This window comes from Schistocerca cancellata, chromosome 2, assembly GCF_023864275.1.
Source record: "Schistocerca cancellata isolate TAMUIC-IGC-003103 chromosome 2, iqSchCanc2.1, whole genome shotgun sequence".
Taxonomy (NCBI): Eukaryota; Metazoa; Arthropoda; class Insecta; order Orthoptera; family Acrididae; genus Schistocerca; species Schistocerca cancellata.
Genome location: NC_064627.1, coordinates 100,148,713 through 100,176,535, shown reverse-complemented (window position 1 = coordinate 100,176,535; position 27,823 = coordinate 100,148,713). Strand labels below are relative to the sequence as shown.

At 38.5% G+C, this 27,823-nt stretch overlaps 2 protein-coding genes across 3 annotated transcripts in view; both read right to left on the bottom strand.

Moving 5' to 3' along the window:
- The window catches only part of LOC126161362 (farnesol dehydrogenase-like), a 129,246-nt gene that overhangs the window by 89,285 nt on the left and 12,138 nt on the right, over nt 1–27,823 (bottom strand). The window lies entirely within an intron of this gene.
- LOC126161359 (uncharacterized) lies at nt 251–22,097 on the bottom strand. 2 transcript variants are annotated; one of them, XM_049917129.1, is made up of 4 exons: nt 21,478–22,097; nt 21,234–21,381; nt 21,081–21,156; nt 251–510 (listed from the first exon to the last, which is right to left on the bottom strand). In XM_049917129.1, exons 1-4 carry the CDS (start codon nt 21,774–21,776, stop codon nt 461–463), a joined length of 573 nt encoding a protein of 190 aa, XP_049773086.1. In that variant the 5' UTR covers nt 21,777–22,097; the 3' UTR covers nt 251–460. The 2 variants fall into 2 exon arrangements, with proteins under 2 accessions (XP_049773086.1, XP_049773085.1); XM_049917128.1 differs by lacking the exon at nt 251–510 and adding an exon at nt 19,825–20,910.

The window sequence follows — 27,823 nt, the reverse complement described above, 5'->3', positions numbered from 1 at the left end:
CCAAGCATCCAAAAAATGTTAATGAACAATGTCAATAAATATTAATGAACAATGTCAATAAATATTAATGAACAATGTCAACTGAACAAAAGATTCCAGAAACAGTTAAACAATGTACAGAGTCTGCCAGAAAAATGTATACACACTTTAAGGAACGAAAAGTATTACTTATGTTTTTATTTTACATTTAATAATTGATCACACATGTTGTACAACCTTCAGTTTAGCACATGGTTACTTTAAATCTTCAAAATGTTCACCATTGGCGGCTATACACACAACTACGTCAGTCAATGTTACAGTGGAGATCGCTGCACATGTCGCTGTAATTTCCTGGCGGAGTTCCTCCAGCATGCATTTCACAGTTCCCCACAAGGAAAAGTCCTTGGGTGTTGGATCTGGCAACTGTGGAGGGAACTCAATGGGCCCTCTTTGTCCAATCCACTGTCCCAGAAAATTGTCATCCAAGAAAATTCTTACAGCTAGGTGGTAGTGTGGTGGCGCCCCATCCTGTTGGTAGAAGACCTCTTCATCAGCCCCATAAAGCACATGTATGCCTGACAAAATTGATGTGCATAACATTTGCAAGTAAACTTCTCCAGTGACAGTAGCATCAAAGAAAATGGGTCCTACCACACGCCTAGATGATAGTCCACACCACACATGAACCTCTGGTAGATTGACTGCTTTATCCACATAAACATGCAGATTTTCTGGTGCATAGTACACACTGTTACGCCGATTCACGGTTCCATTAAGTTTAAATTGTGCCTTGTCACTCCACACTACCTTCATGACAAATTGTTCATCAGTTACCATTTGCTGATACCGTTCACAAAATTGCATTTGGCAATCACAGTCGTCAATATTAATCACCTGCAGTACCGTATTTACTCGAATCTAAGCCGCACTTTTTTTCCGGTTTTCGTAATCCAAAAAACCGCCTGCGGCTTAGAATCGAGTGCAAAGCAAGCAGAAGTTATGAAAAATGTCTGTACATGCCGCCACAACTAACTTCTGCCGCCGAATATATGTAGCGCTACGCAGGCATACTTTGTAGAGGATAAATACTGGCGCCAAAATCTCAGCGTCAGTAAATAAATTAAAAAAAAAAGGAGAAGACGAGCTTTTTTTCTCCGCCGCGAGTTTCGACCACTGCATTTTCATACATTATCCAACGAAGTAAATATAAATTCCGTATTGTTCATCTTCGAATGTAGCACAATTTCAGTGTACTACGAAAATCTGACTGGCAAGACTGTTTGGGATGTTTGTCAATATGGCCAACTCTACGTTCTGAATTTTTTCCTATCTGTGAGAAGAGATGGTTGCTAATAGGAACCTGATGAAATTTGAATCATATACAGTATTCTCTTCACCATAAGAATTATACGAATATAAACATTTTGCCATGTATTCTTTCGTGTTTGCTGCTATCTCATTTAAATCCTGTCTGCCTAATGAACTACGAAACTAGAGTGAGACAACAGCAAACGCGGAAGAATATACGTATCGTGTCATGTTTATATTCGTATTATTCTTATGCCTAATAGTGATACAGTCAGAAATGAAGCACGGCAAGTGACTAGATTTTTAAATCTAAAATGAGTCTAATTTCTGTGCAGAATTTGATGTAATAAAGAAGCGACCGCAAAGATTTTCAAAAGGAGAAAAATTTTCGCCTAACTTTCGTTCAGAACATGTTCTATCATACGCAGTCTATTATTTGATTCTTGTTGATCATTATCAAAGAAAGCAGCAGTGTAAGTAACAACAAATAGCGGTCTCTTGCCATTGTTTCGCTAATGAGACGATTCCTCTTTTTTTTTTTTTTTTTTTTAATTGTACGTGGCAGTAGCGCGCACAAAAGCAAGCCGTGCCGCGAGCCGCGACAGGCCGTAAACACGCATTATCAGAATGTGACAAACAATGCATGACACAGTGCAGTAATGCATTTTCAGCTTAAGAGTGACGCAAATACCTATAACAAAGAAAACGGCAATTATCAGATCAAAGCAAAATAAGCAATCGATTCAAACCAGACGAAGCACGTGAAAAAGGAAGGGCACCCGTATAAATACGGACAGAGCGCCTGACGCATAGCAATGGCTACGTGGTAAAGCTTAACTGCTGAGCTTAGACTCGAACCAAACTACTGTAGCTGTATCATTCATTCGACCTAAATTGTGTCTCATATTACAATGGACAAACTTTGTTTCGATTTGGAGGAGCGGCCTAGAACTTTTCTCTCCCCTTGAATTTCGAGTCTCAAATTTCAGGTGCGGCTTAGATTCGGGAAATTTTTTTTTCCTTTATTTCGAGTCTCATTTTTCAGGTGCGGCTTAGATTTGAGTGCGGCTTAGATTCGAGTAAATACGCTAATCATGGAATGTACTTTCCACTTTGCAGATTTCAGAATCCTTCATACACTTGTGCTGCTAACCCCCACATCAAGTGCACATTACGTAGCAGACTTCTTTGAAGAATTAATAAATATTTCCAACACGACAGCCAATGAAGCAGGACTTGTAGCTACACGCTGTCTTCCTTTATGAATATCACAAATCGTTCCATGCAATTCAAACTTATCACTAAGGCGTTTAATTGTTGAGGCGCGTTGGTGGGTTTCAAACTCCCACCTCCACTGATTTTGCACTTCAATGGCATTATCAAACTTGAAAAACCACTTCACAATACATTTTTGTTGCTCGAATGTCAAGCATGCTCCAACCATCTTGTTTTCTCGATACCGAGATGAAAGTACTAACGTTATGTTGAGCTAAAGACCATACTACAGCACACTCATAACTCAAATCGAATGACAATATCGATATCTGAATAGAGCTTGACAAAGAGTGTGTACATTTTTCTGGCGGTCTCTGTATAAGACTGCTGGCCACAGGTCTGTTACTGACTATCTACTCCTACTCAAAAATTCCTCTGTAATATAGGAGGAATTGTTAAGGAGAAAAACTTTAGTCCACACCTGTAAACACTTCTGCTGTCTGTCAAACATTTTATTTCCATGGGCAAATTTTGGCAATTTTATATTTGTGTATTTAAATCTGAGGAAATTGTGAAAGACCCAGATCTGGATGGTCAGATAGGGATTTCAACAGTCATCTTTCCGAATGCAACTCCAATGTGCTAACCACTGCACCAGCTCACTTGGTTTCATGCCTTCAATAAGACACAGGAAATAAGAGCTGGTGACATTTGATCCTTAACAAATTACGTACTCAGTGAAATTATAAATAGCTGCCTAAGCATATCAACTCTTTTGAAAGCCAAACTGGAATTGCCAAAGTAACACATTATTGTACAGGTGGATTATGACCCTTAAGCACATTACCTGCTCAACAATTTTGGAAAATAATGCAAGAAGGCACTTTTCTCAATGAGAGATCTAGGAACCATCTTGGAAAATGCTTGAATTAATTGTGTATGACACATGTGACTAAGAAATTACATTTTGGACCACAAATTTATGGTGTTTTACTGGAGTTATCATAAATACCAAACGAACTTGTACTTTTGGTGGTTGTTATGATATTCTTTATTTGTGTCAAGAAAATATTCAATTTAAGTTGTTGCCTTCGACCACTGGCCTAATGTTAATGGCTGCTGTTATGTCACCTTTTGGTGTGTGTATTCACACTTTTGTTGTTACTTAGTGAAGCCAAGAAATTTGAAAGCAAAATAACCTGGTCATGGTGACAGATTGATATGTAGCTTTAGATCACACTATAGTTGCTACATTTTTCACAGCATTTGTCACATTTCCTAGCTGTCGACTACTATTGCATAGTCCTCTTTACCCCAATATTTTGGATGAGATGTGTGAGAAATTTTTATTTCACAAATTTACTCTGCATTGCTTGTTCTGTGTACTGTTCTGCACTATCTTTTACATTTTTTAACCAATTTTTGCACTACTTTTAAAAAGTAATTATTAAAAATACCTGCAACACATGAAGTGTTTTTTATAAGGCACACATTCTCTTTAACAGAGTAAGTGTCACCCCCTATGACTTCTTTCCCAGACACTGTTTTAACGATATTCCACAGTACTATGATTTAAATTCAATACGTGTGGAAATCATATTCTAAAGATAGTAGATGAGATTTGCCATTTTGCCAGGGGAGAAAAAAACTGATGATAGCAGAAGAAAAATGTAAATAAAATGCATATTGGCAAAAGGAAGAAAAGCATTGCTAAAAATAAGAAATATTTTTATGGCTAATTTAAAGTAAAGTCTTAATATGTCTTTCCAGCAAGTAATTGTCTGGTACTGAGTATCAGGTTGCATAACAAATGAGGTGATGCTGAACCTAATCAGCGAGAAAACATCCATATTTCAAAAAAATTTTAAAAGAAGGGATAGATTTAGAGAACACATCCTGAGGCATGAAGGAATAGTTAATTTTGTAACCAAAAGAACTGCAGAAGAGGGAATTAAAGTATTTTGTGAAACGAGAAGGGAAGCTTATCTGCTGACAAGAAGAAGTAGAGATCCTGTACTATAAAAATTACTCCAATTTACCATCAAAATTTATTAAAAAAGTCAAGGAACATGCACATAATGTCAGAAATCACTAATTTCAACACAAGACTTAAGGCTATATGGAATGTAGTGAAAGGAGAGACAGGATAACCAGCCACAGAACATGATAACACCACTACTGAACTGAACTGAGTCACAGGTATCAAACATCTTTAATAATCATTTCTTAAATGTAGTAAAAATCATAGGGACAAACACTTCAAAAGAAAAATAACAGCAATATGTGGAAAAAGGAACACCCACAATTCAATTATGTGAATGTCCATGAGACCAGTGAGCCACACAAAATTTTTTTTATCACTGTTTCCCTAAATTAAGAAAATTATACATTCTCTCATAAATAAAGGCTCATCTGGTTTTGAAGGTGTTTCAAATAGAGTACTAAATATTTGTTCCTGAATAATAAGCCTGGTCTTATTTGAAATATGTAATGCATCACTAACTCAAGGGATTTTTCCAGAGAGACTGAAATATGCCATTGTTAAACATCTCTTTAAGAAAGGTGATAAGACAGATGTCAATAACCAATGACTTGTTTCTCTGTTGGCACCATTTTCCAAAATCTTTGAAAAGGTGATGTATTCTAGAATAGTATCTCACCTTATCTACAATAATATCCTCAGCAAATCACAGTTTGGGTTTCAGAATAGTCGCTCTACTGCGAGTGTCATTTACATGTTCACTCACCAAATTTTACAACCATTAATTAATAAGATACCTCTGGTGGGTATTTTCTATGACCTACCTAAGACACCTGACTGTCTGAATCACAGTATTCTCCTAAACAAATTGCAGTTTTATAAGATTGATGATATAGCTAACCAGTGGGATAATGATGTATCTAACCAAAAGAATGCAGAAATTTATATTCAGTAATCCAGCCAATATAGTCCATGGTCGTAACTCTGACTGGGAAGAAATCACATATGGGGTTCTCCACGACTCAATCTTACTTCCACTATTGTTCGTCATACAGCAAGTGTACAGTCTTCCACTTAATATACAATAAGCAGAATTAGTTCTTTTTGTGGATGACAGTAGTATTGTAATCAAACCAAACATACACAGAGAAAGATAAGAAATAGTAAACAATGTTGTTAAAAGTATCATTGTCTGGTTTTCTGTGGATGGACACACCCTCAATTTTAAAAAAGATACAACATATTCAGTTCTGCTCATCTAGGGGTATTAAACCAATGTTATGTAACACATGAAGAAGAAATAAAATACAGGGTGGAAAATTCAAAATTCTTAGGTATCCACAGTGATGAGAATTTAAACTGGAAAAAGCACATTTTTTGGAACTCCTAAAACGACTTAGTTCATCCACATTTGCACTTTAGAATCATTGCATACATTGAGGAGAGACAAATCATAAAGCTGACATACTTTCATTCAATAAGGTCACATGGAAAAATGTTCGGGGTAACTTATCTACAAGAAAGACACTCTTCATTGCTCAAAAATGTACTGTAAGAATAATATGTGGTACATACCCATGCCCATCTTGTAGACTTCTGTTTAAAGAGTTGGGCATTCTGAGTATTGCTTCACAGTATATAGTATATTTATTCCATCATTAAGTTTAGTGTAAATAATCCACTAAAGTTCAAAAGTAACAATGATGTACATAATTACAATACCAAAAGGAAAAATGATATACACTACTCCATGTTAAGATTGTCTTAGCACAAAAAAGAGATACACAATGGTGCAAACAAAATTTGGGTCACTTACCCACTGATATAAAATGTCTGATCGATAGCAAAGTAAAATTTGAAAACAAACTGAAGAAGTTCCTCCTTGACAACTTGTCCTATTCCTTAGATTAGATTAGATTTACTTTTCATTCCATAAACCAAAAATGAGATGATTCTCGTGGACGGGGAACATTTCAGAAAGTAGAACATAAAAAACATAGTACCTTTGTACATAATACTCACTTCCCTGATCATTTATCAGGAGATTGTCAAGGTATGTGAATATACTAAAGTAAACTGGAACTTCTAATGCTTGCATAATGAATACACTATTAGAATGAAACAGAGTGCTGTCAAAACTGAAATCTAACAGACATTTTTACTTACACTGGTCCAACAGTCCCTGTTAAAATATTCATGTGTAGAGTAGAAGGAGTTACCTACTAAAAAGTCTTTCAAACTCTGTTTAAACTGTGCTTTATCTGAAACCGAGTTTTTAGTAGTTGCTGGTGATTTTTTCAAAATGAGTGTTCGTGAATATTGGTCCCATTTTTGGACCAAGGTAAGTGATTTTAGGTCTTTATGTAGTGTGTTCTTATTCCCAATACTGATACTGTGTATTGAGCTATTGATTGGAAGCAGCCATATTATTTGAACAAATTTCATTAAGGAATAAACATATCTACATGATGTTCTTGAATTTACACCACAAATGAGTCTTATTACACACACATTTTTGCCGTCTAAAACTCTTACTCGGTTCAGCGAATTACCACAAAATATGTTCCCATATGACATAACAGAACGAAAGTATGCAAAATATGCAAGTTTTTTTTTTAATTTATATTTCCTAAATCTGACATCATTTGCATTACAAATGCAGGCTTGTTTAGGTGCTTCAGGAATTCTGTGGTATACTCTTCCCAAATGAATTTATCATCAAGTTGTTATCCCAGAAGTTTAGCACTATCAACTTCTTCTATCTGCATTTCTACATATGTTACATAAGTACTTGAAGGAGATCCCATACAGGTTCTGAACTGCATACAGTGGGTCTTTTTCAGGGTTTAATGACAGTGAAGTACCTTTACACCATTTAGTAATGTCAGTGAAAATTTGATTTTCGGCCATTTCTAAATCTGTACCTGACTTGCTATTTAATGCTATGTTAGTGTCACCTTCAAACAAAACAAAGTTAGCATTTGCCATAGTAACAAATTGGAGGTCATTAATGTACACAAGAATAAGCAAAGGATCCAAGATGGAAATGTGAGAAACACTACATGTAATTAATTCTCAATCAGATGAAGACTGACTGCTTACTCTACAGGTATTTTACAACAACACCCTTTTTTTCTGGTATCTGGGCAAGACTTGAACAATTTTGCAACACTGCCAGTGACAGAATAATGTTCTAATTTATTTAAGAGAATACTGTGATTCACACAGTCAAAGCCTTTTGACAGGTCACAGAAAATGCCAGTAGTCTATAACTTGTTATCTAATGAATAAACTACATTCCTTCTCTATATTGGAACCATTAATGTGACATGGACAATATATTATTTGCAGTCAGATGCTTACGAAGCTGCTTGACCACAGCCCTTTTAAACATTTTTGAAAGCCAGCACTACTGAAATTGGTCAATAGTTTGATGATATCTCTTTATTGCCCTTCGTGTACATTCAACGTATTTTAGCCAGTCGGAATTTTCCACAGATAAGAGATTCATTACACAAATAACTTAACCCATTAAGTACTAAATCTTTTTCTTCAATCAATTCATTCCTGTGTTGCCTGATTAACATAGAGATGAGGAAGCTGAATATAAATTTAAAAAAAATGCAATAACCTTGAAATAAATGATTTATTCTAATCAGTTCCCAAATGGGGGCTACGCCGTTCATTTATTACATATTTATATGAGCTTCAAACTGGAGAGACTCAATTTCTGTTTTCTGTGTAGTTACTAGTTTATTTTTGTAATTTCTTGCATGTTTGAGTGCTTACTAGGCAAAGGCTTTTATTTTAATAACAGTGTAGCATACATTACCACTCTCGTTATCGACCCTTGTATTGACCCTCATATCGTACAGGCTTTTGTTTGTTTCTGTTAGAACAGCTCAGTGTCAGTTAGACCATCAGTGACAGAGCACTGCGAGTTCCTGCTGCTAATAAGGCAAGTACACTGTTCATTTCTTACATATTTCTATGAGCTTTAAACAGGAGTGACTTCAGTATTGGATAGGAACCGTGATTGCTGTGTACAGATGTGAGCTGAGTTGTTGACTCTTTGCTCACAGCTCCAGGCAGTGTTGGCTTCCCTCACCCAGCTTGAGGCTGCTGCCAAGGAGCATCACTGTTGGGCATCAGACGCGGGGATGCAAGGGACATCGAGCACATCCTACGTGTTCCCTGATTGGTCCACTGTTGTGGCCGCAGTGGGTATTGCCTGCACTGAGGTTGACTCCTCATCCGTGGTCGAATGGGACATCATTCCAAAGCCTGGCAGGCAGCGAAAGACTTTCTGAGGGGCTGATCGTAGGGCCTCCCTGGTTCATTTGACGAACAGCTTTCAGGTGTTATCTCTGGCTGAGGAAGTCTCTAAGCCAGATACATTCATCCACCCTGTTCCAGAGGAGGCTTCTTGGCCCACAAGGTCTGGGCGTTCACAGAGGTGCGTAATGGGGCCCCTTAGGAACATGGATGCCAAGGAGGGGAAGGAAGCCAGTGTGCACTCCGTGTGCATAACGGGGGGGAGGAGGGGCTGAGTCATTCCAGATGTGGAAAGGGTGCTTCCGGATGCCATGAATAGTACAATGTGCAGCCAACTACAGGTGGTGGCCCACGTTGGTACCAATGATGTGTTTTGCTTTGGATCGGAGGAGATTCTATCTGGTTTCGGGTGGCTAGCGGAAACGTTAAAGACTACATGTCTTGCTTGCGAGATTAAGGCGGAGCTCACCACCTGCAGCATCATCGACAGAACCGACTGTGGTCCTTTAATGCAGAGAAAGTGGAGGGTCTGATTCAGACGCTCAAGCATTTCTGCGACTGTGTAGGTTGCAGATTCCTTGACTTGTGCCATCGGGTGGTGGGTTTCCAGGTTCTGCTTAAGAAGTCAGGAGTCCACTACATACAGGAAGCGGCTACATGGGTAGTGGGGGCTGTGTGGGAGGGACTGGACGGTTCTTTAGGTTAGAGGGTCTCAGGAAACCAAAGAAAGGGCATCCTTCTAAAAGGGGGCAGGTAAAACACAGTAAGGTAGTTATAGAAACAATCAGTATTGTAGTTGAAAATTGTCATAACTGTGTTGGGAAAGAACCAGAGGTCCCAGCCCTAATATAAAGCACTGAAGCTCAGATACTTATAGGTATGGAAAGCTGGCTAAAGCCAGAAATAAGTTCAGCTGAAATTATTTCATATGACCTAAGTGTTCAGAAAGGATAGATTTAAAACATTTGGTGGTGGAGTATTTATTGCTGTCAGAAGTAGTTTACATTGTAGTGAAATTGAAGTAGATAGTTCCTGCGAAATAGTATGGGTAGAGGTTATACTTAACAATCAGACTAAACTATTAATTGGATTGTTTTACTCACCCCCCGACTCAGAAGATATAGTTGCTGAACAGTTCAAAGAAAACTTGAGTCACATTTCAAATATGTACCCTACTCACACAATTATAGTCAGTGGTGACTTCAATCTAACCTCGATATGCTGCAAAAATTACACGTTTAAAGCCAGTGGCAGGCATAAAACGTCATCCGAAATTGTACTGAATGCTTTCGCAGAAAATTATTTTGAACAATTAATTCAGGAGCCCGCTCGAAGCAAAAGTGGTTGCGAAAGCGTTCTTGACCTCTTAGCAGCAAATAATCCTGCACTAATAGGGAGTATCATGAAGAATACAGGGTTTAGCAACCACAAGGCAGTTGCTGCTAGGCTGGATACTGTAACACTCACAATCATAAAAATGAAACGCAAAGTACATCTATTTAAAAATACTCTTAACACCTTTTTAAGAGACAGTCTCCACTCCTTCTGATCTTATCACGTAAGCATAGAAAGGATGTGGAATGATTTCAAAGCAATGGCATCAATGGAATTGAGAGATATATACCACATAAATTAATAAGTGACTGTACTGATCCCGCATGATATATGAAGCGGGTCAGATCGCTGTTGCAGATTCAACGAAAAAAGCATGCCAAATTTAAAAGAACGCAATATCCCCACAATTGGCAAAGTTTTGCAGAAGGTCGAAATAAAGTACATTCTTCAAAGTGAGATGCTTTTAATTATTACGACAATGAAAGTCTGTCTTGGAATCTGGCAGAAAACCCAAAGAGATTCTGGTCACATGTAAAGGACACCTGGCAAGATGCAGTCAATACCTTCACTGTGTGATAACAATGGTGAAGTCACTGATGATAGTGACACTAAAGCAGAGTTATTAAATATGGTTCTCCGAAACTCCTTTATCAAAGAATACGAAGCAAATTTTCCTCAATTCCAATCAAGAACAACTGTGAAGATGAGAAACATAGAAGTCAATATCCTCAGTGTAGCAAAGCAGCTTAATTTACTTAATATAGGCAAGGCCTCCGGTCCAGATTGCATGCCAGTCAGGTTCCTTTCAGAGTATGCTGGTTCAATAGCAATTATATACAACCACTTGATCACAGAAAGTTCCGTACCTGAAGGTGGAAAATTGCTCAAGTCACACCAATACCCAAAAAGGGAAATATGAGTAATCTGTTGAATTGCAGGCCCATATCACTAATGTCAATTTGCATTAGGGTTTTGGAACATATACTGTGTCGAATGTTGTGAATTATGATTTATTGACACATAATCAGCACAGATTCAGAAAACATAATTCTTGTGAAACACAACAAGTTCTTCATACTCATGAATTAATGAGTGCTATTGACAGGGGATGCCAAATTGATTCATACTTTTAGATTTCCAGAAGGCTTTCGACACCACTCCTCACAAACGTCTTCAAACCAAACTGCGTGCCTATGGAATATCGCCTCAGTTGTGTGTCTGGATTTACAATTTCCTGTCAGAAAGGTCACAGTTCATAGTAACAGATGAAAAGTCATCAAGTAAAACAGAAGTAATATCCGGCGTTCCCCAAGGAAGTGTTATAGGCCCTCTGTTGTTCCTGGTCTACATTAATGACGTTAAGTCATCAGATGATCAAAATGAATTGCAAAAAGATTTAGATAGATACCTGTATGGTGTGAAAAGTGGCAATTGACCCTGGATAAAGAAAAGTGTGAAGTTATTCACATGAGTACTAAAAGAAATCAACTAAATTTCAATTAAGCGATAAGTCACACAAATCTTATGGCTGTAAATTCAACTAAATACTTAGGGATTACAATTACAAAGAACCTAAATTGGAATGATCACATAGATAATGTTGTGGGTAGAGCAAACCAAAGACTGCGATTCATTGGCAGAACACTTAGAATGTGCAACAGATCTACAAAAGGGACTGATTACACCACACTTGTCTGCCCTATTCTATAGTATTGCTGTGGGGTGTGGGATCTGCATCAGGTAAGACTGACAGATGACATCAAAAAACTTCAAAGACGGGCGGCTCATTTTGTATTACCACGAAGTAGGGGAAAGTGCCACAGACATGATGCGTGAACAGGAGTGGCAATCATTAAAACAAAGGCGTTTTTCGTTGTGACGGGATCTTCTCATGAACTTTCAATCACCGGTTTTCTCCTACAATTGCGAAAACATTCTGTTGGCACACACCTATATAGGGAGAAATGATCATCAAGATAAAATAAGAGAAATCAGGGCTTGCACAGAAAAATAAGTGCTCGTTTCTCCCACATGCCGTTTGAGAGTGGATCAGTAGACAGACAGTTTGAAGGTGGTTCATTGAACCCTCTGCCAGGCACTTTATTGTGAATAGCAGAGTAATCACATAGATGTAAATGTAGTGAATGGGGATCAAGGTACATGCCATTCTTTTTACATTTTCTTTTATTTTTTGTGCGAGACAACAAAACAATGAATATGAGGTCCCACATTTCACACAAAACACTGTTCCCTCACTTTTTCTTGCAAATTGCACATTTTCTTTGTTTCCCCAGCGGTGTGCATTCAATCACATGTCCTGAGTTCAATTGGAAAGCGATGATTTTGGGTATGATGGATGTCCTGCTCTTTTCGGATCAGAAGCAGCAGATGATTGAATAAGATATGGCCTTGCAACCATCCCCTGGAATTGAAGCAGTGAAATATTTTCATTTGAGAGGCAGTAGACGACATGCACATTGACCAACGTTACATTTAATGCATTGGTGAACAATGGGAAGTACCATTTCTTACCTCGAATTCTCACACGATATTTCTGCACATTCCAGTCCACACCTCCCATATGACTGCCATATTCTGAAATCATTCTTGGCTGTGGAACGTACGCTTCTTTGTTCTAAGCTTTGCTCCATCTCTTTACTTGGTTTACTGGGTGCACTGTCTCATGGTTTGACAAGAGCTTTACACAATTGTTATCCTTCCACATTACTGCCATTATCTCCATACTGTTGTCAAATCTATAGTCATTCACTCCCCTTCATTTCTTCTTCATGCTGTTCTAAGATTCTATTGGACAGTTATTCATTCAGTTCATATGGGCAGTTCCAGTTGCTCTTATTCTCATTTCTGAGAACTATGTCATCAAACAGTAGCTCCTGAAAAAGTTATCAAAATATATTTTGTGAAATTCAGGAATCTGCAGAAAAGAAATCTTATTCAACACAACTGATCTGCCAAGTCCCAGAACTGAAACATCACTTGTATCCTTCGATTTTCCTTCATAGACTGACATATGGTAACAGAAACCGCTAGAACAGCACATGGCCCACTGTTTGAACCCAAATCTCACTAATTTCCTGCGAATGAACTGTTTTAGGTAATGGTGTCCACAATATCAGACAATTTGCGTATCAATGCTCAGGCTGTGAGAAAAAACTTGAAATTTCATGAAATTATTATTCAGTAAATCCATCAATGGACAAATTTTAATAAGTTTACCCTTTCATCAGGTGGGATTCTGTTCAGACGTGTGTTATCATTAAAATGAAGGTGGTGCTTTATTTCTAGATATCTGTTGCGACTCATACACTGTTGTACACACCTTATATCAAAGTTCTCATCTTCATTCCAGTACAGCTTCTCATGTGGAAGAGCATGGTATCCAATGAAGAGTAGTACACTAATGAACTTTTTATGCATTTATTGGATAACTCATAGGTATTATTATTGTTCTGTGCAACATATCGGACACACTCACTGACAATCAAGTTCAATAACTGTTCATAAAAAAATTCTTCAAAGCACTCAACGGCAGATTTTCCTTTTAGTGCTGCTACCAAATTGGATTTTCACTGTTCAATTTCTGCTGTATCAGGGTAGGTTTTAGAGTAAGTCGCATTTTCTGTTGTCCAATTAGAAGTGATAACAGCTTTTGCTTTCTTCTTTTGTGGGCCTGCATGTTCCTAATTTTCCTTTTCTTGACTGGCATGAATTTCCAAGGAACATGGCACATCAGATGGAAGCGTATTTTCAAATATATTTTCCTTGATGTCTTCACAGTCAGACATCTCAGCTACACGATCCGGAAGGTGCTCGACAGTGGTCTCATTCACATCACCATCAGTGCCCAAAGAATCCATGAAGTTTGAGTCCAACATTTAACATAAGACGCTGTACATCATGTCAGATAGCCCACTTATTACTGGTTTTGTGACATGTGTCTTTTCCCTACATTTGTCTACAAAGACATATCAATAGCTGTCTCAGAGCATCTACAAACCCAAAGTCCACAGTAAAAATTAAACTGAATGACAGTGTTACTGACTGCAAAATTGTTCACTGACAGAACTTTCAATAAATCCATATTAAAATCACCAGCAACTGCTACTTCCTTGTTTTTTACTGAGATGGGACAACAGAACTTCCAGATTCTTTATGAAGATGTTAGTTTCCTAACTGTGCTCTGTATACACTTACAATTATAAAGGACTTATGATGGAATACTAATTCTGCTGCAAAAGCTTCTAATTGCTGCTCTGAGCAAAATTTATTAACCTCAGTATTCTTGAAATTAAAACAGTTTCATGTGGCAACTCCTCCTTTCTCCATATTTTCTCTACAGAAGTAAGAGACTAAATTAAATTCTGTAACATTTAACATATCTATACCAGTGGCCAAATGATGTGCAGAGAGGCAGGTTATGTCAACTGGTTTGTTGAACTCTAATTCTTAAACCAAATAAGAAACTCTTTAAGCTTACCCCTCAGTCCTCGGATAGTCTGATGCAATAAGGATACTAATTTTTCTGTCAGTTTCTGAACATCTCCAGTTTCAGTTACAGGCTGTTTGCATCAATTGTGTATATTAAAACTTGCTTTTTGGCTACCTGTTTTATCAATGTGAATGTCATTTTCTACCTTTCTGTGACCATCCTTTTTTCCTTCCTGGAAAAAACTGCTGTTCTGCCACTTGTAACCATTTGTGATTTACCACATGTAAGAGTGCTATAGTGCCCCCCCCCCCCTTTCTTTAGATATTTGCTATTAGCCCAGACCAATTTCCCTTCCCTTCCAAGGTGAAGGCCATGCCTAGTATAGTCACACCTACTGATAGAGTCAACAGGAACCACACCAATATGAGACCTCATAACTGATTCAAGCAGCCATTCTGACTCTAAATTAAGTCTCTTAACAGAAGAGATTAAATGAGGTCAGTCATTGTGCCTCAGAACAGAGATAAGCCCAACACCATATGTCTCCCTGCTGAAGCTATTTCTATTATTGTGATGTCTAAAAGGTTAACTCACAGGTGTATATTAGAAAAAACTGTAACTGTAGTTGTATGTAACCATACTTACAGATTAATTTGACATATGAATGTAAAATGACTCATTCCACATCATTACAATTTATGGTGCAAAATGATTCATGCAACATGAAACTTACTAACAAAAAATTGTAAATGCAGGGCATGGCCTGACTATAACAAGCAGGTACAAAAGGATTGTGGCTGCAGAACTTATTCAGAGATGAAGAGACTTGCACATGACTGTCTAGCATGGAGAGTGGTATCAAACCAGTCTTCAAGACTAAGGGTGACGACGATGGTAATAACGACCAACAGTAATATCAACAGCAGCACCAACAAGATTTGGTTTCATAATCTGATATAGCAACTTCTAATAAGTTGTACACACTTTTGGATGTTTTACAGTGTTTCTTAAAATGTTGTATTGTTTATAGTAATGAAGTATTTCGAAACCCCTTCTTGTTCTGACTATATTGTAGATTTATGTTTCTCATTGTGAAAATACTCTGGAAACTATAATGATAGAGTGTTTCTTTGAACACTTCCCAATTTTAAACTTAATTCTTGGTTTGAGAACAGTGGTTTTAAAAAGGCTACAAACTTTTTAAGAAGTAATTTGATTTTATAGCTTGCATTAGGTTCATTGTAAACTTCACCTCAGTCAGCATCTTTAAAACTTCATTGTTCTGTCATCAATAACCCTCACTATTTTCTTAAGAGTGTTTCAAAACTACGTATGATGCTAAGTTCTGTGATGTGACTGCCTGTATACATCATGACATGGTGTATTGCAGGACATCCATACGATTAATGCATGCTTGTCACAGGAATGCTTTAGGTATCAGTATATCACAAACCTCATCTACTTGAGTAGGGAAATTAATGACTTACAACGAACTCTCTTTTTCACTTTACTGTAAAATTTCTTTAAAAAATTATCATTAAAAACCACAACAAAACAATAAAAGAAACTTATACGAACACTTATACAGCCAATTATTCATTAGAGCAATGTTACCCTGCATGGCCTTTCTCAGGAAAGCTCAAAGTGCCTGGAATTGGTTATGAATGTCTGTGTTCATTATATGACAATATTATGAGATGGATACATTGCTACTCACCATACAGCAAGGATTTTATGTCGCAAAACACACACACACACACACACACACACACACACACACACACACACACGAGCGAGCAGTCTCAGGCTGAAGAAAGAACATTGTCTACAGGGAAGAGACCTGGAGACAATGGAAGGGTTCAGATCGATTATACAGGGTGATTCAAAAAGAATACCACAACTTTAAAAATGTATATTTAATGAAAGAAACATAATACAACCTTCTGTTATACATCATTACAAGGAGTATTTAAAAAGGTTTTTTTTTCACTCAAAAACAAGTTCAGAGATGTTCAATATGGCCCCCTCCAGACACTCGAGCAATATCAACCCGATACTCCAACTCGTTCCACACTCCCTGCAGCATATCAGGCGTAACAGCTTGGATAGCTGCTGTTATTTCTCGTTTCAAATCATCAATGGTGGCTGGGAGAGGTGGCCGAAATACCATATCCTTAACATACCCCCATAAGAAAAAATCGCAGGGGGTAAGATCAGGGCTTCTTGGAGGCCAGTAATGAAGTGCTCTGTCACGGGCTGCCTGGTGGCCGATCCATCGCCTCGGGTAGTTGACGTTCAGGTAGTTATGGACAGATAAGTGCCAATGTGGTGGCGCTCCATCCTGCTGAAATATGAATTGTTGTGCTTCTTGTTCGAGCTGAGGGAACAGCCAATTCTCTAACATCTCCAGATACTGTAGTCCAGTTACATTAGCCATCTTAGCATCAACTGATGCTGACGCCTAGTCAACAGCGCCTCAAGCGAACAAATGTACAACTAAATGAAACTTTATAGCTCCCTTAATTCGCCGACAGATAGTGCTTAGCTCTGCCTTTTGTCGTTGCAGAGTTTTAAATTCCTAAAGTTGTGGTATTCTTTTTGAATCACCCTGTATAATGGCAAGACAGATTTTTGAATCAGATTTTAAACCTTAAGACATTTCCAGGGACTCTGATCACAATTTAATGGCTACGAACTGTAGATTAAAACTGAAGAAATAGCAAAAAGGTAGGAAATGAAGGAAATGGAACCTGGATAAAGTTAAAGAATGAGAGGTTGCTGAGTGTTTCAGAGGGAGTATTAGCCAAAGGTTGACTAGAACAGGTGAAAGGAATATAGTAGACGAAGAATGGGTAGCTTTGAGAGATGAAAAAGTGAAGGCAGCAGACAATCAAGTAGGTAAAAAGAAATGGCCTAGTAGAAATCCCTGGATAACACAAGAGAGACTGAATTTGACTGATGAAAGAAGAAACTATAAAAATGCAATAAATGAAGTAGGTGAAAGGGAATACAAACTTCTAAAAAATGAGATTGACAGGAAGTGCAAAATGGCTAAGCAGGAATGGCTAGAGGACAACTGTAAGAGTTTAGAATCATATATCAATAGTGGAACGATAGATACCGTCAGCACGAAAATTAAAGATGCCTTTGAAGAAAACGAAAACCAGTCCTAAGCAAAGAATGGAAAGCTGAAAGGTGGAAGGAATATATAGAGGGTCTACACTAGGGAGATGTGCTCCAGGGTAACATTATAGATATGGAAGAAGAAGTAGGTGAAAGTGAGCTGGGAGACACGATATTGTGAGAAGAACTGATACAGCACTGAAAGACGCAAGTGAAAACAAGGACCTAGGAGTAGACGAGATTCTATTATAACTATTGATAGCCTTGGGAGAGCCAGCCATGAAAAAATTCATTACTCCAATACCAAAGAAAGCAGGTTCTGGCAGGTGTGAATATTAACAAACTATTCAGTTTAATAAGTCATGGCTGCAAAATACTACTAAGAAATTAGTCACAGAAGAATGGAAAAGCTGGTAGAAGCCGACTTGGGGAAGATCAATTAGGCTTCCAGAAAAATATTGGAACATGCAATGCAATACTGATCTCACGACTTATCTTAGAAGTTAGGTTAAAGAAAGGCAAACCTATGATTATAGCGCTTGTAGACTTAGAGAATTATTTTGACAATGTTGACTGGAATACTGTTTTGAAATTCTGAGGTTATGAAGGGTAAAATGCAGGGAGAAACTTGTGAGGTAAGCAGAGAGCAGTTACAAGAGCCGAGGGGCATGAAAAGGAAGCAGTAGTGAAGAAGGGAATGAGACAGGGTTTCATCCTATCCCCGATGTTATTCAATTTGTACATTGAGCAAGCAGTAAAGGAAACAAAAGAAAAAATTGGAGTAGGAATTACAGTTCAGTGAGTAGAAATAAAGACTTTGAAGTTTGCCAACGACATTGTAATTCTGTCAGAGACAGCAAAAGGTCTTGCTAGATCAGTTGAATGGAATGGACAGTGTCTTGAAAGCAGGATATAAGACGAACATAAACAGGAACAAAATGAGGACAATGGAATGTGTTGTAATATCAGGTGATGCTGAGGGAATTACTTAAGGAAATGAGACACTTAAAGTAGTACGCAAGTTTCGCTATTTGAGCAGAAAAATAACTGATGAATTAGCGAGAATATAAAATGTAAAATAGCAATGGCAAGAAAAGAGTTTCCGAAGAAGAGAAATTTGTTAACATTGGGAATAGATTTAAGTGTCAGGAAGTCTTTTCTGAAAGTGTTTGTATGGAGTGCAGCCATGTATGGAAGGGAAACATAGATGGTAAACAGTTTAGACAAAGAGACAATAGAAGCTTTTGAAATGTGGTGCTACAAAAGAATGCTGAAGATTAGACAGGTAGATCACACAACTAATGAGAATGTACTGAACAGAACTGGGGAGAAAAAAAAAAAAAAAACATTGTGGCACAGCCTAAATAGAAGAAAAGATCAGTTAATAGGACACATTCTGAGACATCATAGGATCAACAATTTAGTACTGGAGGAAAGTGTGGGAGGTAAAAGCCATAGAGGGAGACCAAGAGATGAATATAGTAATTAGATTCAAAAGGATGTAGGCTGCAGTAGCTACTCAGTGATGAAGAGTCTTGCACATAAGACAGTAGTACGGAGAGCTGCATCAAACCAATCTTTGGACTGAAGACCACCACAACAACATGCATAGCTATCCTGACTGTGTGTCACAGATTTCCATGCTCTATATCTTCTCTAATATATTATCAATGTACATTGTCCCTCATCTCTCTCCTTGATCTTAAACCTTTTGTCTGAACAACATAGCACCCATTGCCATCAGAACAAAATCCGTTCTGCCCACCCCATCTTTCAACCACTTTCTCAAAATCCTCCTCAGTAGCAGCAAATCAACTCTGAAACAACCTCCTGAATTATATTAGAGAACTGAATAACATCCCTGGCTTTAGGACACTGTTAATGACGTATTCACTAAAGGAAAATAATGATTACCATTCATCTGAACACACTTGTTACCCTTGTACACTTCTCTTTCCAACCAGATCTTCATCTTTTCACAGTATTCTTAGCAGGTGCAGTCTCCTTCAATTTCCTTTTCCCAGAACTTGCTGTATCAGAAAACATCTATTTTGTATACCTATAAATACTTCATATATGTTATTACCACTATTAGCGGCAGCAGCAGCAGCAACAACAGTAGTAGTAGTAGTAGTAGTAGTAGTAGTAGTACAAGTGCAGCTTGTATTAACTTTATTAGTTCATAGCCAGTCTTATTTATTCACATTGTCACAACAGACACTCAAATCACTGTAGTACTATTTGTCTTACAACAGTTGTTATTTCTTAGGTAACTATGATGTAAAAAAAAAGTACTTTATGTCTGAAATGCTGGTCAGATATAAGAGAGGGCTGAATAGCCCTAATCAGAGCAGGCTAAATAAATAAATAAATAAGCGCTTTTATCTGCCGACAGCTACCACCAACACATCATACATACAAAGGGAAGACACCATAAAAATATATTATCACATGGTATGTCCAGCTGCAGAATACTCAGAATAGAAATTTAATAGTATTCCTACGAAATATGTAACAGTAAATTTCTTTACAAAATTCTACTGCTGTGGTACATATTCACTGGTGCTGAAGTATTCACAAAACTTGTCACGGACATCTATTGCAGCCGATGATATGTGGTTTTCCTGTTGTTGATGGATGCTTTGCAAAATGCAATCCTCACTGCAAGAAGTACCCTCTACTTGGTCTTGGCCAGTGTTCACAGAGTTCATGCTTGACAGATATGTGCTGTCTGCTTCATCTATCAAGAAATTATGTAAAAGACACACTGTTTTGATAAGAACTTCAGTTTTCTCTATAGGTAGCTTTATTGTACGTAACACAACTCTAAAACGGCGTGCCAGAATACTGAAAGCATTATCAACTACATGTCTTGCCCTTGATAATCTGCTGTTGAAAGTTTTGGACTTTTCACCTTCACAGTGCTTGTAGGGTTTCACAATACATGGCTGTAAGCTAAAAGCATCACCTGCTACCATTACATAAGGTACTGAAATGCTGCTGCAATTAAGAACTCTTTCCTGCGGAACTTTGAGTGAATTCTCTTGCAGTGCAGTACCAATTTTGCTATTGACATACACATCCGCATCATTGCCTTTGTTACTACAAACAATATCCACAAGTATGAAACGATATCGTGCATCCACAACAGCAAGCAAAACTATGCTATTAAATTTCTTATTGTCAAAAGAGTCACTAAATTGTGTAGAAGAGAATGCAATGTGTTTCCCATCCAGAGCACCTGAAAATAAAGTAAGGGGAAGTACAGATAATAGAGTTCAATGTAGTTGTGTTCTTGAAATACTAATAGAAATATACCCATAACGGTTTCCATATGCTGAAATATATTTTTTTAGAAATTAGAATTAAAAAGTTCATTGACTTTGCATCTACATGTAGCATGTAGCTCACCTATACAATGTGGAAACTGCCACAAATCATCGAACTCTCTTGCAATTATTTCCCATTCTTTCTCTGTAGCTGGAGCCTGCAACATAATACGAATTAAATTTAACCCTTGCACATTGAAACTGTCGACTCTTCAAAAATAAAGCACGTACATACCTTTAAATACCTCTCTTTTAATGTACTGCAAATTGCGGAACACACTTCCATAACCATTTTCGAAATACATGGAACAGAAATTCTGTGAGCAACTGATAGGCTCTGATAGGTCTCTCCTGTTGTTAAATACTGCAATGTTACTGCCAGCCTGTGGCACAATAGGACGAAAGATATACAGCACCGGCAGACAAAATAATTTACATACTAATCAAAAACACACTGAGAAGAAACGAATTTGTCTTACCTTTGGGTCGGCGAAATTGAGTCCCTCATGACCGTGTTGGCCTTACGAATATGCACGCCAATAAATGACAGTAGCTTGTCAAAACATGCACAATCCATCCGCACAAATCTGGAAAATTCAAGCGGATCTTCTGGTCTCTCCTCATTCATTAGCGTATTATAAATTCCTCTTCCTTCTTCATCTCTTGTTTGCAGCCAGGGCTGCACCCAGCAACGCTTAGTTTTCTTTCGACGTTCTTTTCTCCTTTTAGCTAAAATAATCAGGGCTAACGCCGCTGCCGCCAATACTTCTTCTGACATCTTATTTTGTTATATCAATACATATAATTGCTAATAAACTTTGAGAAAATGTATAGTTAACACCCACGAGCATACTTGACTGTAACACGATGTATCACGAACACATCACTGTTTTGTTTTTAACTTAAAATAACATATAAAACACGCAACGAACGGCAGCACTTCATACGAAGCTCAGCCAGTTCTACACAGCACAACAGCGCAGTGCAGCCGAGCAGTCGATGTGAAAACACTAAGTAAAACCTTAGTAAACACTAAACAATTATCTGACACTTGTGGTTTGTTTTGGAACGCAAAGACCGCCAGGGTACCCAACTTCGCAAGTTGAAAAGAGAATAACCTGTGATAAGTTAAAAGAAATCGCGAGCAAAACACATATTCCTTTTCAAATTTCGGAACTGTTCACAAAATTTGTGTTTTACTCGAAGTGGTGACCTCAATAAGCTTTACATACGCACTAAAATAAAATAATAAAATTCCATTTAAAAACATTTCATTATTCCTATTCTGTTTTCACATTAGCATGACAGTAAATTTGACGAAAGTGGGAAGAATTGCAATTCAATTACAGTGGTCACGTAACCCATTGTAATAACACATAATACGTTTTTAAATCGCTACATACATAAAAGTAATTCTTATTACAACTTACCAGTTTCACTGCTGACATCATTCTCCAACATTTTTGAGAAGATGATGTATTCTAGAACAGTTCGATACCTTAGCAACAATAGCATCCTTAGCAAAACGCAGTTCGGGTTTCAGAAAGACTGCTCTACTGAGAATGCCATTTACACGTTCGCTCACCAGATTTTACAAGGGCCGGTTGGTATTTTCTGTGACCTCTGTAAGACATTCTCCTAGATAAACTGACGCTCTATGGAACTGTTAGTAAAGCCAACCAATGGATAATATCATATCTAACCAAAATGATGCAGAAAACTGTACCTAGTAAAACAAGCAATATAGCCCAGGAACAAAATTCCGACTAGAGAGAAATCATACATGGGGTTCCCCTAGGTCCACTACTGTTCCTGCAAAAGATCTTCCGTGAGATATACAACAAGCAGAATTAGTTCTTTTTGCAGATGACACTAGTATTGTAATCAATCGAAGTGTACATACAGAAAGAGAAGAAATGGTAAATATTTTTAAATGTATCATTGTCTGGTTTTCTGTGGATGGTCACACCCAGTTCAAAATTCTTAGGTATCTACATTGCTGAGACTTTAAATTGGAAGAAGCACATTTTTGGGACTTCTAAAACAACTTACTTAGTCTACATTTGCACTTAGGAAGTATTGCTTACATTGAGGAGAGACTAATCACAAAGTTGACATATTTTCATTCAATAATGTCACATTATTACTCAGATTCAGATAGTGAAGGGAGACGAAAATTTAATAGTCATGGGTGAGTGGAATTCGACAGTAGGAAAAGGAAGAGAAGGAAACGTAGTAGGTGAATATGGATTGGGGCTAAAAAATGAAAGAGGAAGCTGCCTGGTAGAATTTTGCACAGAGCATAACTTAATCATAGCTAACACTTGGTTCAAGAATCATGGAAGTAGGTTGTATACATGGAAGAACCCTGGAGATACTAAAAGGTTTCAGATAGATTATATAATGGTAAGACAGAGATTTAGGAACCAGATTTTAAATTGTAAGACATTTCCAGGTGCAGATATGGACTCTGACCACAATCTATGGATTATGAACTGTAGATTAAAACTGAAGAAACTGCAAAAAGGTGAGAATTTCAGGAGATGGGACCTGGATAAACTGAAAGAACCAAAGGTTGTACAGTTTCAGGGAGAGCATAAGGGAACAATTGACAGGAATGGGGGAAAGAAATACAGCAGAAGAAGAATGGGTAGCTTTGAGGAATGAAATAGTGAAGGCAGCAGAGGATCATGTAGGTAAAAAGACGAGGGCTAGTAGAAATCCTTGGGTAACAGAAGAGATACTGAATTTAATTGATGAAAGGAGAAAATACAAAAATGCAGTAAGTGAAGCTGGCAAAAAGGAATACAAACGTCTCAAAAATGAGATCGACAGGAAGTGCAAAATGGCTAAGCAGGGATGGCTAGAGGACAAATGTAAGGGTGTAGAGCAGGCTGTTCCAACCGAGCTCCAGGGAGCCGGAGCGCTCCGGAGCGCTCACTGCGGCAGCTCGGAGCCCGCGTGGAGGGGGAAAGCGAACTTACTGCCCCCTGGCCGCATACAGCCGCAACTGACGCAATAATCCGTGTTCAATGACAGCTATGACTAGCCGCGGGAGCCCTGTACTTCTATTGGAGGATACCTTTCTATTCATTGAGAGGGATGGTCGTCGGCAGTGTCTTGTATGTCATAAAGTATTTAATTCTGCGAAGAGGTACAATATACAACGACATTATACGCGTCTTCATGCAGCGCACTACGATCAGGTAGAAGGCGTTTCACGCAGAGAACTTGTAGCCAGGCTTAATAACGACATACCAGGAGACGTAAGTTTAAAAACGGTTTCATAATACGGAAAGTATCAAAATATGCAACATAGTTCGTGTACTGTAATGCGTGTATAATTTTCAGGTGAATGAGAGCGGAGAAAACACTACTGAATCTGCATGCAGTTCGAGCAAGCTGCAGGGTCGCTCACATCATTGCGACGAGCGGCAAGCCGTTTTCGGTGGGACAACTCGTAAAATCGAGCATGGTAGCAGTTGCAGTATGTTTGTTTCCAAGGGAGGTGCAGGCAATCGATGGGGTTTGCCTGTCGAAGCAGACGTCTCGTCGAATCCTGGACATGGCAGCGGATTATGTAACACAGATCAGGAAAAAGGCAGAGAGCTTTGTTGAATTTTCGCTAGCGCTTGACGAAAGCACCGACATATCGGACTGTGCTCAGCTTGCAGTCTTTGCGCGTGGTGTCGACATGGAGCTGAAAGTAACTGAAGAACTCTTGGATGTGGTACCACTCGATGACACCGCAACAGGACGTGACATTTTTGAAGCTGTTTGTGAATCAGAGGACAATATGAATTTGCCGTGGGATAAGCTCCATTCTGTAGCGACATACGGTGCACCACAAATGATTGGGCGTCACCAAGGATTTGCTTCTCGTTTGAAAAATAAACTCAGGGATGAATTCGGGAAAGACATTTTGACTCTTCATTGTTTTATTCACCAAGAGGCACTGTGTGCTGCAACAGTAGAGCTAGGTGGCGTCATGAAAGATGTCGTGAAATGCGTGAATTTTGTGCGGCGTCACGGTATGAATCATCACCAATTCAAATGATTCCTGAAAGATATGGAAGCGGAGTATGGGGATATACCTTACCACAGTGCAGTTCGTTGGCTAAGTCGGGGAAAAGTTCTTGATGTTTTCTTTGCCATTCGTGAGGAAATATCCCATTTTCTCGAAATGAAAGGGGAAGAAATGCGTTGTCTGGAAGATATAAAATGGATATCTGACCTGGCGTTCCTATCTGACATAACTATGCATCTGAATAAATTAAATCTGTCATTGCAGGGCAAAGGGCAGCTAATCGTTGACATGCACGACGAGATCAAAGCGTTCATGGAAAAGTTACGTTTATTTGAGAGGCAGATGAGTAATGAACATTTAACGTTCTTCAGTCGTCTTGCTTCTTTAAAAATACCTGAAGGTACTACTTTCGGCGATTACCAAGCAAAGTTAAAGCAGCTCATCACGTCGTTTGAAACACGATTCCGAGACCTCACTAGTTTGGAAATGGAACTTAAGGTGTTCAGCACTCGTTTTTCAGTTTCCCCCAAGCTTGTCATTGTCACTTCAATTAGAGATTATTGATTTGTAAAGTTCAACTTTGTTGAAAGAGAGGTACTACAACACGTCGGATCTGTCACGATGGTATCGTTCATTACAGCAAAAAACATTTCCCAAGCTTCACAACAATGCCACTCAGATCATGTGCATGTTGGCACGTATTGTTGTGAGCAGCTTTACTCAGCAATGAAAAGAGTAAATAGTAAGGAACGATCGTTTCTTCAGGATGTAACAATGAAGCTCATCCTCCGCATTAACGCTGCGAACACTTTGACGCCTGATATTTCCGATCTTGTGATGAAAAGAAAGTATCAAGCTACAGAGGCCCAATAATTTTAGTATGCAATTTCTTATAAAACAGTAGTTTCTTATTTATTTCCAGAACATCGTATTTCCTGGTGTAGCATGTCATCACGTCTTATCAGCTAAGAGTATGAGGTTGTCGATCTTGTAAGACGCAGCTGGCACATCAAAACGCTTGCCTTGCCGCCTGCCTCAGGCAGCCGTGCCACGCGCCGGCGTGCCGGCCCACTCGAGTGGCCACAGCGAGCGACGCGGCTCCCTGGAGCAGGGAGCGCTCCGCGGCTCACACCGGAGCCGACCAGCTGCAACAGCCTGGTGTAGAGGCTTATCTCACGAGGGAGAAAATTAAAGAGACCTTTGGAGAAAAGAGAACCTCTTGTATGAATATCAAGAGCTCAGATGGAAATCCAGTTCTAAGCAAAGAAGGGAAAGCAGAAAGATGGAAGGAGTATATAGAGGGTCTATACAGGGGCGATGTTCGTGAGGACAATATTATGGAAATGGAAAAGGAGGTAGATGAAGGTGAAATGGGAGATATGATAGTGTATGAAGAGTTTGACAGAGCACTGAAAGACCTAAGTCGAAACAAGGCCCCGGGAGTAGACAACATTCCATTAGAACTACTGACAGCCTAACAAAAGTCTACCATCTGGTGAGCAAGATGTATAAGACAGGCGAAATTCCCTCAGACTTCAAGAAGAATACAGGAATTCCAATCTCTCCCTACGATTTTTACCCTCCACGCTGCCCTCCAACACTAAATTTGTGATCCCTTGATGCCTCAGAACATGTCCTACCAACCGATCCCTTCTTCTGGTCAAGTTGTGCCACAAACTTCTCTTCTCCCCAATCCTATTCAATACTTCCTCATTAGTTATGTGGTCTACCCATCTAATCTTCAGCATTCTTCTGTAGCACCACATTTCGAAAGCTTCTATTCTCTTCTTGTCCAAACTATTTACCGTCCATGTTTCACTTCCATAAATGGCTAGACTCCATGCAAATACTTTCAGAAATGAGTTACTGACACTTAAATCTATACTCGATGTAAACAAATTTCTCTTCTTCAGAAACGCTTTCCTTGCCATTGCCAGTCTACATTTTATATCCTCTCTACTTCGACCATCATCAGTTAATTTGCTCCCCAAATAGCAAAACTCCTTTACTACTTTAAGTGTCTCATTTCCTAATCTAATACCCTCAACATCACCCGACTAAATTCGACTACATTCCATTACCCTCGTTTTGCTTTTGTTGATGTTCATCTTATATCCTCCCTTCAAGACACCATCCATTCCGTTCAACTGCTCTTCCAAGTCCTTTGCTGTCTCTGACAGAATTACAATGTCATCGGCGAACCTCAAAGTTTTTATTTCTTCTCCATGGATTTTAATACCTACTCCGAATTTTTCTTTTGTTTCCTTTACTGCTTGCTCAATATACAGATTGAATAACATCGGGGAGAGGCTACAACCCTGTCTCACTCCCTTCCCAACCACTGCTTCCCTTTCATGCCCCTCGACTCTTATAACTGCCATCTGGTTTCTGTACAAATTGTAAATAGCCTTTCGCTCCCTGTATTTTACCCCTGCCACCTTTAGAATTTGAAAGAGAGTATTCCAGTCAACATTGTCAAAAGCTTTCTCTAAGTCTACAAATGCTAGAAACGTAGGTTTGCCTTTCCTTAATCTTTCTTCTAAGATAAGTCGTAAGGTCAGTATTGCCTCACGTGTTCCAGTAATTCTACGGAATCCAAACTGATCTTCCCCGAGGTCGGCTTCTACTAGTTTTTCCATTCGTCTGTAAAGAATTCGTGTTAGTATTTTGCAGCTGTGGCTTATTAAACTGATTGTTCGTAATTTTCACATCTGTCAGCACCCGCTTTCTTTGGGATTGGAATTATTATATTCTTCTTGAAGTCTGAGGGTATTTCGCCTGTTTCATACATCTTGCTC